The sequence below is a fragment of the Notolepis coatsorum genome (genome assembly GCF_963971535.1).
Source record: "Notolepis coatsorum genome assembly, chromosome: 1".
NCBI lineage: Eukaryota > Metazoa > Chordata > Actinopteri > Aulopiformes > Paralepididae > Notolepis > Notolepis coatsorum.
The window spans coordinates 75,651,590-75,663,479 of NC_140165.1; the positions used below are offsets into that span (position 1 = coordinate 75,651,590).

An 11,890-nucleotide genomic window follows, 5' to 3' on the forward strand; every position below is an offset into this window, starting at 1 on the left:
CGTCGGGGGCACTCAAAGGTCGGCATGAACTAACGACAAAAAGCGGCCGTGGCAACCAAAGTGTTAAAAGGATCCCCATTAGCTGGATGCCTTGAGCTAGTCTTCCTGGGGTCCAAGACAGACATACACAAACATAAAACATAAACACATACATAATCAAGCGATCCATAATCCTAATAACAAAAAGATAAAAATCTATTTCATTTGTCGTAGAAATATATATATATTTTTTATATATATATTTCTACGACAAATGAAATAGATTTTTTTTTTTTTTTTTTTTTTTTTTTTTTTTTTATAAATATTTATTTTTAGCGTTTTTCCAGCTTTTATTGGTCAGACATGACCGACAGAGGAGAGGGTGAGCGGGAGAAGATGTGGGGGAGGACATGACCGACAGAGGAGAGGGTGAGCGGGAGAAGATGTGGGGGGGGAGGACATGCGACAAATCCGTCCAGGAGTTGGAGGCGAGCCCGGGGTCGGCCGTGCGTGGGTCTGCGAGGCAGCATTATGCGGTGTGCCACTGGGGGGCGCCCAGAAAAGATATTTTAATTATTTAAAAATTCAAAGACAAAAAAAAATATCACAATCATGTTCATTCTATTTAGACTAAAGAATGTAGGTGGATGACTTCCGGTTAAGCTACAACATGTAGCACACGCATTTTGCAATTGCTCCGCTCCCACCAACGCTAATTTCGTTTAAAAACATTATTTGGACAGTAAAGAAAGAGAATAGACCACATCGTATGTATTGTTAAGACCCTCTACTAACCATATCAAAAGACAATATGGTTAAAGGTAGAAAGGTGGCAGAGAAAATAACTACGGCAACTTCAACGGCGCAGGACGTAAAAAAACGAGAAAGACGCGTCCTAACCGTCGCTGGTTCTGAGCCGACGGCGACAAGCTCCGAGGAGGAGAAGGAAGAGGACAATTTACCGGGATCATCGATTACGGTCCCCGAAAGAGAGTCAATAGAGACCAACATAAAAGAAGGTACAGATTCAAGCTCCGTGAAAGGGAGAGCAGCCAGATTTATGGATTCCAACGTCACTGCATCTATCTACCATATGCCGCCAACTGAAGAAAGCAGAAATCCACCCGATTTCAACACACTGTCTAACCTGATGGTAGAACAGTCTAACCTGATGAAAGAACAGATGGTAGAACAGTCTAACCTGCAGATTACACACATCAAGGCGCTCGAGGCAAACGTCGATGCTAAATTCGATCGCATCGAGGCTAAATTCGATCGCATCGATGAGAAATTAGAAGAAGTCAAGAAAGCGATCGATGCACAGTCAAAGCGAATCACGACAGTGGAGATTTCGGTGACAGAAAACACAAAAGCAGTCAAGGCGAACGAAGGTAGCATGACAGAGATGGGAGAAGAGATGGAAAAAGTGAAAGATGAATACCGGAGGGAAATAAAATTGCTTAAAAACGAAGTGATGGAGAGGCAACTAGAAACCCATCGTTACCACAGGCGGAATAACATCCGCATTGTGGGGCTTGATGAAGCAGTGAACTGCGATGACATCAACTTTCCAAAAGAGTTATCAACGATTTTGGAAAACTCCGATCCAAACAAAGTGCCAGAAGTGGAACAAGTTTACAGAATTGGTTCCCAGGGGCAAAATATCAACGGGCCGAGAGTCATCATTGTCACTCTGCGGAAAACTACAACAAGGGATGACATCATCAAATATGCTCGCAACCAACGTGGGAAGCTGAAGTATGGTGATAAACCAATATTTATCTACGAAGATTTGAGCAGAGAGGCCATCATCCGACGTCAACCATACAAAGATGTGATGCAAAAGCTGTACATAGCCGGCTACAAGCCAAGGCTAGCATATCCAGCGCTGTTATCATTCTTGGGCAATAACGGCCGCAGGTCAGGTCCATTTACACCCTTTGAAGCTGAGGATTTCCTGAATCAAAATGCAGCAAATAACCCAAAGCATGACGAAAATGCCGGAATCAGTTAAGCCTCTCTCTAAATATATACCAGTGTTGGAATGACTTTATTGTGTTCATCAATGAGGTCATTCCACCAGTGTTGGAATGACATTGTTGTGTTCATCAAAGTAGCAAACGATATGCAAGTCGTCTATAACAAAGTGTACTGTGTATAATACGATTCATAATACATTATAATTTCAGTCTCTGGTCTCTGAGGGGACAAATAAATATCAATGCAAAAAGATCTATCTGGAATATTCTGGGTTTATCGCTCAAATGCCCTGGGTCTCTTAGATCATTCTGGAATGTAAAATAGTCTAGGCACTAGTATATTCTACAACCTTCTAGAATATAAGGCACCATGACAACGAAGCATACAACTCTAACAATAACATTCGGTGTGCATACACATAGCAGATAATAAATTAAATGAAGTGCAATCAGCCCTTAATAATACTTTAAAATTATCCACACATAAACGTATGAGCACAGCAAGGTTATTCTAACAATTTAAGTAATCACTCCATTAAAGGCACATTGAAGCGCTAAAAGGCGCTGCTTTTCTATCTTATCTAATCAGTTAAATCGGTTCTAGTGGCTTCTCCACGTTGATAATTATTTATCTCTTATTCCTTATCTATATCTTTCCATTGATTTTTATTTTATTTAATTTTTTCTTCTCATTACTCTATATTTTTTAAATATAATTTAACTTACATTGTTCTTTTCCAATGTTCTTCACATTAAGGTGTCAATATTACTCTATATTTTTTAAATATATTTTAACTTACATTATTCTTTTCCAATGTTCTTCACATTAAGGTGTCAATATTGATCTACAATCTTTTCCTTTTTTTTTTCCCCCACACGTTGGTGGAGGGTTCAAAGGAATATGTCGATAAAGGTTTATTCTCTTTTTATTTTATTTTTTATTTTTATCTTTAGGTTATTTATCACAATACTTCATTACAGTAAGGGAAGGTGCAAGACCAAAAGCGACATTCTATTGCAATAGAATGGAAATGTTAGATCCTATGGCAATGAGCATAGGAAAATTAGGATTACAATGCTCAGGTTGGGCAATCCGGTGGACCATGGGAGAAAGTCAATCGCGGAGGATGTGTTCTTGGAACACAGGCATGTTCGACTTTCTGGGAGAGGGGAAAATAGGGGATTTTTATTTGTATATATATATGTTTTTAAGCTCAGCTCTCAACGGGACCTCATTAATTGGATGTGCATCTATTGTAGCTTCATACTCCAGAAACATTACCAAAAACTACACGAAAACATGCATAGACTATGGCTAGTTTGAATATAATGGTATGGAACACCGGTGGGATAAACAAACAACACAAGCGCAAAAGCGTGCTTACACTGATGAAAAAAGAACATGTGGACGTGGCTCTATTAAGCGAAACGCACATTTTAGAGGGAGACATAAATACGTTAGCGGATAACATATACCATAATATTAGTCACTCTTCTTTTGCTACGAGAACTAGAGGGGTAGCCATAGTCGTCAGACGCAAATTAAATATCGAATTGAAAGGGGTATGGTCGGATGCTGAGGGGCGCATAACTATAGCTAGGATTATACACAATAACAGGAAAATTGCATTGGCAGCGGTATATGCCCCGAATTTGTACGAAGTGGGTTTCTTCACTTCACTAACAGGAGAAATGTTAAACCATCCCGAGTACTCATATATATGCGGATTTTAATGCCATTTGGAACCCAAGGATGGACAAAACTTACCTTTCCTTCTCCAGCGAACAAAAGAATTCATCTAAAGCATTAAAAGATTGGTCGAAATCAACAGGAGTAACTGATTTATGGCGTTCACTTAACCCCATGACCCGCAAGTACTCCTGTCGTTCGGCGAGACACAACACACTATCCAGAATTGATTACGTCTTTGCATCCCCGAGAATATTTGATAAATACGAAGTGGAAATGACACCCAATGCGCTATCAGATCACTGCTACTTAATCCTGAAAGCAACATTTGGTACACTATCTACCCGGGCCCCAAGATGGCGTTTTAATTCGATGCTGCTTAACAACAAGGAATTCATTACACAAATTAAAGAAGCTCTCACAGTATTCCTACAAGATAATGCTAACTCGGTGCAAGATCCCAGAATATTATGGATGTCGGTAAAGAATATGATCAAGGATTTCTCTGATAGATTTACCTCCATATTGCGCAAAAATCAAAACACAAAACTGTCTGAAATGGAAACGCTTTACTCAACGCTTTTTAATTCTTTAAAATACAACAACTCTACTAGACTAGATAACCAAGTTAACATTCTAAAGACAGAGATCAAAGCAATGTACAGACAAAAATCGGAATTGCAAATACGCAGCACTAGACAACAGCAGTACTTCCAAGGTTCTAAACCTAGTCACCTATTAGCCATGCGACTAAGAATGAATGCAAAATTTGCAGATATAACTGCGATTAGGAAACAACAAGCTCTAGTAACGGAACCCAAAATAATAAACGATACATTCAAAGAATTCTACTCCGATTTATATAACTCGGATGAAGACGCTAAACAGTTAGAAGTACCGATCACATTAGAAGAACTCAAGAAGGCCATATCCGGAATGAAAAACGGCAAAGCTCCGGGAATTGACGGTATCCCATCAGAAATGTACATTTCTTGCTGGGACATATTTGGACCCTTATTACTAAATATGATCTTATACTCAGTCAAAGAGGGAAGCTTCATTGAACACCAAAATACCGCACTCATTTCAGTTCTTCACAAAAAAGACAAAGACCCCACTGAGTGCGGTAGTTACCGACCTTTAAGCCTCCTCGGAACCGATGTCAAACTGTACTCTAAGATATTAGCCATCAGATTGCAAAAGCATATGACGTCTTTAGTTCATACGGACCAAACAGGCTTCATAAAAGGTCGCCTGATCAATGATAACATAAGGCGAATACTGCACGTACTAGATACAGACAAAGAGGACATCACACCTAAGGCGATACTATCCCTGGATGCTATGAAAGCATTTGACAGGTTGGAATGGTCGTTTCTATGGGCAGTATTGGAAAGGATGGGGTTAGGAAAAGGTTTCATTGATATGATTAAAGTACTATACAAGGACCCATCGGCCAGGATTACAACAGGCACATTCATCTCCGATATCTTTCCGGTATCGCGCTCAGCCAGACAAGGTTGCCCTCTTAGTCCCGGACTATTCGATCTATCATTAGAACCTTTAGCACAATTTATAAGACAATCCCAACACATAGAACCAATAGTAATCAAGGGCACACATCATAAAATTAGTTTATATGCGGACGACGTAATATTGTTCATGCAAAACCCCAACAACACATTGCCGCTTATACTCAAGTTGATAGAGAACTTTGGTGATTTATCGGGATTTAAAATAAATTGGCCTAAGTCGGCTTTTCTTCCTCTTAACACCAGTGCAAAAAAAGAGACAACCCTCCCAGGTGCGATACCCATGGTCAAACATTTCAGATGCTTGGGTGTGGAAATATTTCCCACCATAAGACAAACGGTGAAGCACAATTACACAAAAATACAGAACAAAATCAAGGACGACCTGGACAGGTGGGCAAAACTTAAAAACTCAGTACAGGCAAGGGTATCAATAGTTAAGATGGATGTATTACCAAGAATCAATTTCTTCAGCTCAATGCTTCCGTTACCTCCTCCAGAGGGCTACTGGAAAAGATTACAAACCTCCACATACAAATTTATTTGGAATAACAAACCACCTCGCATAAAAAGATCCACCGCACAGAGAAGTAAAGCAGACGGTGGCATGGCAGTCCCAGATTTTTTACAATATTTTAATGCCTTCACATTAAGACCATTGAAGAAGATATGGTTTGACCCCGAGGCTTTGGTATCTTGGAGAAAATTAGAAGAAAACATAGTAGCCCCACAGAGATTGAAAGACATAGCATACACTAAACTTTCAATCAAGCATTGTGAGCGAGAATTTGGCCCAATAATAACCCATGCAATCAGGACATGGCGGGAAACACAAAGGAAATGTCCTAACCCTCAAGTATGGCATAATCACACTCCCATATTCAATAACAATGCTCTCTTAATGGGAAAACGACCTATAAGATTCCCTGTATGGGAAGAAAGAGGCATACACTCATTAGGGGATATTTTTAATAACAAGGGCCTCTGTAGTTATGTCGAAATATGCATAAAGTTTAACCTCACCGAGTCCACATGGCTTTTTTACATACAGTTACGACTTTGTATGAGATCTCACGGTGTTCCATTACACATACCAATTGAACACCACAGATACCACAAATGTTTCTATGAAAGAGATACATTGGGAGGTTTTGTATCAGGTTTTTATTATCAATTACTAACGTCCTCGTACGAAACCCTTCAACTAGACAATGTCTGGAGGAGGGATATACCAGACCTGGAAAATGACTTTGATTGGCAAGGAGCCTGGGCAAATGTCCGACTTACATCAAGGAACCCGGATCATCAACAAATCAATCTGAACTATATTCACAGGACATACTTGACTCCTATAAGGCTGTGCAAAATGGGGCTTATACAAGACTCCAAATGCTCCCAATGTACAAATGGGGACGAAGGAACATTTATGCACATGTATTGGGACTGCCCACCAGTTAAGGCATTCTGGAAAGATGTGTCCCAACAATTATCAATACTCGTATTTTGGAATATACCTGTACACCCCGCGGTATTGCTATTGAATGATGTTTTTGAGTTTGCAGTGAACCCACAACTAAAAAGATTGGTTTTATCGGGTATCACAGTAGCTAAAAAACTGATTGCATCACGTTGGTTTCAACCGGAAAAAATGTGCCGGAAAGTGTGGTTTCTTACATATCTCGATGTGATATATCAAGAAATATCTACAGCAAGAATTCTGGGGCTCAATGAATCCAAAATGTTAATGTGGTTAGAAGTGGTGGAGAGAATAAAAGCTAGCCTATAATGGTGATGTCTGGTTAGGAGTGAGGGATAATGGAGGTACTATCCAAGAGGGGGTCCGGGAGGGGGGGGTTTGAGCTGGAGCATATGTGTGTAGGGTTTTAGAAAATAGGTATTAGGGGTATATTATATACTAACATTTATATAATTGTAACTTCGCTGGATATACACGGTATACGGTTAAAATGTTATTATTGACTATTTTTGTTTTATCCTGTTTCTGTACTTGCATATATTTTAACCACCTTTACTGAAAGTTTCATTATACATTGTGTGTTGAGTACTGACTTTTAATAAGTTTTGTTTTGCAATAATAAAAAAAAAAAAAAAAAAAAAAAAAAGAATGTAGGTGGATGTAGATTCAGAGTATTTTCATAAAACATGCCTTTCCACTGATAGAACTAATGTTCCTTGGAAGGTTATTCCATGACCTCACAGACCGGCAATTGAGTGTTTTTCAGGCTATTTGTTCAGTGAAATGAGTGGTTTAAAACATCCACAAACAAATGCAAGTCAGGCGGCTGGGTGGCGCAGCGGAGATTGCGCTCGTCACCAATGCAAGAGACTCCGGTCTCGACTCCGGGTGTCAGAATTGCCTCCGGCCTTGGGCCGGCCGTCATACTAACTCAATTGGCAGAGTTAGAGGGTGGAAGTCGATGGGTGGGGATTTGGACGTTGTGGACAGCGACTCCTACAGGTCGGTTGGGGGACACCTGCACAGCAGAGACAGGAAGTAGCGGGGGTAGTGTGAGCCTCCCACGCGTTACTCCTCGCCACAGAGTCCGCGCTGGCAGGTGAAAAGATGCGACAGGCTGCCTCCTCGTGTACCGGAGGGGACACGTGATGCAAGGCTTCTATCCTCCCTACAACCGACCAGTGGGGGGCATAGTCGAGCAACGTTCAAGACAGGGGAGGGGAGAATTGGAAAAATACGAAATTGGGATGGGAGAAAAATAGAAAATAAGGAGAAAAAGTGGATAGAAAAATAAAAAAAATTCAGGTCATAACCGTTATTGAATGGATGAATGATCATTACATTCATATAGCGCTTTTCTCAAGACTATAGACACTCAAAGCGCTCCCCACAATGTAGGGTGGGAATTGCCTCCTTCACCACCACTGGTAGCACCCAACTTTGGGCTACGCAGGCTCAATGGCTGCCATACACTGGCACCAGGCACACATCACACTACACAATTACTACCATACACTGGCACCAGGCACACATCACACTAGGGCTGCAACGATTAGTCGACATAATCGACGACGTCGATTATAAAAAATCGTCGACGAGAAATTGTTGCGTCGATTAGTCATTCAAATTTTTTTTTTTTTTTTTTTTGTGCACTACCTATCTTTGTGAGAGTGGCTTCTCAGGGTTCCAGACAACATCATAACATGATGATCCCATAGCAAATTTTGGACATTGAAAACATTGTTCCCCTGCAGGAGATGATGATCAGACTAGACACACAATACATTACACACGCACTCCTCTCACTCACACACAGCGATCAGAGTAAGACACACACATACACACTCCTCTCACTCACACACAGCGATCAGAGTAAGACACACACACATACACACTCCTCTCACTCACACACAGCGATCAGAGTAAGACACACACACATTCACACTCCTCTCTCACACACAGCGATCAGAGTAAGACACACACACATTCACACTCCTCTCACTCACACACAGCGATCAGAGTAAGACACACACACATACACACTCCTCTCACTCACACACAGCGATCAGAGTAAGACACACACACATTCACACTCCTCTCTCTCACACACAGCGATCAGAGTAAGACACACACACATTCACACTCCTCTCACTCACACACAGCGATCAGAGTAAGACACACACACATACACAAATTACACAGTACACACCTCTCACTCACACAGCGATCAGAGTAAGACACACACAAATTACACAGTACACACACTCCTCTCACTCACACAGCGATCAGAGTAAGACACACACACATACACACACACACGGACTCCTCTCACACACGGCAAACAAAAGTTATTTAAAGTACACTTCCACTTTAATTTGTATTATTTAATTTATTTATCTTGTTATGAGTGATTGCTGTATTGTTCTTCAAATACATTTTCATTTAAAGTGACTTAAAGATCCAAATTCAAATGTTTCATGAGTCATTATTTTAATTTGCTATGGGATCATCATGTTATGATGTTGTTGTTTGGTCCTGACAAGAGTCTCAAAGTCTGGGGTGATGGTAGACAAGCAACTCTGCTCAATGTCCAATCTGTTCCTCTGCTCTGTCTTCAGCTGGACCAGAGCTGAGAAGCCACTTTCACAAAGATAGACAATTAAAAAAAAAAAAAAAAAAAAAAAAAAAATTGTTGTTTACATTGGTTTTCGATTAGTCGACTAATCGAAAAAAATAATCGGCAGATTAGTCGACTACCAAATTAGTCATTAGTTGCAGCCCTACATCACACTACACAATGACTACCATTAGGGATGGGTACCTTTCACATTTGAACCGATACCGGTACCGGTACCTGTGAATCGATACCGGTACCCAACGGTACCTTTTTTCGGTACTTTAGTCTCAAGAAATTTAATTTACCTACCTCAGTCGTAAAAAAAAAAATCCAAACTTCAAATAACTACAATTTCGACAGTTTTCGGCTCGTCATTGCTCCGACTGATTTGTTGTTGAATCAAGTCAAATCCTAGGTAAGCATATATTGTGCGTGTGAACGTTGACATGACATTTTTTTTTTTCGGTTTCTCACTTGATTCGATACTCGGTAGTACCGACGTGTTTCGGTTCGGTACCTCAAAAGTACAGAATTCGGTACCCATCCCTAACTACCATACACTGGCACCAGGCACACATCACACTACACAATGACTACCATACACTGGCACCAGGCACACATCACACTACACACTGACTACCATACACTGGCACCAGGCACACATCACACTACACACTGACTACCATACACTGGCACCAGGCACACATCACACTACACACTGACTACCATACACTGGCACCAGGCACACATCACACTACACACTGACTACCATACACTGGCACCAGGCACACATCACACTACACCAGTGTTGTAGTGTCTTGAGTCCCCATTAACCTAGTCCGAGTCCAAGTCATCAAGGTTGAGTCCACTCGTCTACTCTGGCAGTCAAAGAGCTGACAAAAATAATTAAATTAAATAATGTTACAGTATTAATATAGCCATCAAATGATTAGGGCCTAAAAAAAAGGAAAACTTTTATCAATTATCGTTATCGTTTGCACCTTCCGAGTCAGAATGCAGTCAATGCTCAAGTCCGACTCATCAGTGCTCGAGTCCAAGTCGAGTCACGAGTCCTGAAAATCAGTCCTGGACTTGAGTGCTACAATGCGTACACAATGGCTGAATGGTTCAGGAGACTGGGTTTGATATCCGCCAATTAAGGGGGTTGAGGGATGATTAGGTGGCCTTGATGTCGGAGACCTGATTGGGAATTTGGCCAGGATCGTTTTTTGCATTAGAAACGTGAATCATTAGCATTAGATTCACAAATGCAGATTTTTAACAATTGACCGGAATTGTGAAAATGTTAGGATCTGAAAAATGTGTCCCATGATATCAACATCTTCTTCTCCGTTTTCCTCCTCCAGTGTCGCCAGCAGCAGGAGCTGATCATGAAGCTGCTCCAGCAGACGCCCCAGCAGGGGGGGCCCGGGGCGGGCGGCTCGGGCTGGAGCGGGGCCTCCTCCTCCGGGCTGGCCAAGGCGGGAAAGCCCCCGGCTCTGGCCCTGCTGGAGATGCAGCAGGACGCAGAGCGGATGCACAAGCAGCAGCAGCAGCAGCAGAGAGCCCAGCAGCAGCAGCGAGACCGCGTGAGTACTGACCATCTGTAGACCAGCGTGTGAGTACTGACCGTCTGTAGATCAGCGAGTGAGTACTGACCGTTTGTAGACCAGCTCTCTAGAGACTGCGTGAGTACTGACCGTCTGTAGACCAGCTCTCTAGAGACCGCGTGAGTACTGACAGTCTGTAGACCAGCTCTCTAGAGACCGCGTGAGTACTGACCGTCTGTAGACCACCGCGTGAGTACTGACCGTCTGTAGACCAGCTCTCTAGAGACCGCGTGAGTACTGACAGTCTGTAGACCAGCTCTCTAGAGACCGCGTGAGTACTGACCGTCTGTAGACCACCGCGTGAGTACTGACCGTCTGTAGACCAGCTCTCTAGAGACCGCGTGAGTACTGACCGTCTGTAGACCACCGAGTGAGTACTGACCGTCTGTAGACCAGCTCTCTAGAGACCGCGTGAGTACTGACCGTCTGTAGACCAGCTCTCTAGAGACTGCGTGAGTACTGACCGTCTGTAGACCACCGCGTGAGTACTGACCGTCTGTAGACCAGCTCTCTAGAGACCGCGTGAGTACTGACCGTTTGTAGACCACCGAGTGAGTACTGACCGTCTGTAGACCAGCTCTCTAGAGACCGCGTGAGTACTGACCGTCTGTAGACCAGCTCTCTAGAGACTGCGTGAGTACTGACCGTCTGTAGACCACCGCGTGAGTACTGACCGTCTGTAGACCAGCTCTCTAGAGACCGCGTGAGTACTGACCGTCTGTAGACCAGCTCTCTAGAGACTACGTGAGTACTGACAGTCTGTAGACCAGCTCTCTAGAGACCGCGTGAGTACTGACCGTCTGTAGACCACCGCGTGAGTACTGACCGTCTGTAGACCACCGCGTGAGTACTGACCGTCTGTAGACCAGCGTGTGAGTACTGACCGTCTGTAGACCAGCGTGTGAGTACTGACCGTCTGTAGACCAGCGTGTGAGTACTGACCGTCTGTACTGCGAGGGGGATCAATTTGTCAATTTTGCATCTCGTTCCAACTGCTGGTAGCAGC

General features: G+C 42.5%; 1 protein-coding gene across 1 annotated transcript in view; it reads left to right on the forward strand.

The window, feature by feature from the left end:
• gigyf1a (GRB10 interacting GYF protein 1a) overlaps positions 1 to 10,884 on the forward strand; it is a gene marked incomplete at its 3' end in the record, with an annotated part of 138,025 nt that extends 127,141 nt beyond the window's left edge. The window contains exon 19 of the mRNA XM_084326253.1: positions 10,642 to 10,884. Within this exon, the coding sequence (XP_084182379.1) occupies positions 10,642 to 10,884 (243 nt within the window). The remainder of the gene's footprint in view (positions 1 to 10,641) is intronic.
• Between the last annotated feature and the right edge of the window lie 1,006 nt (positions 10,885 to 11,890).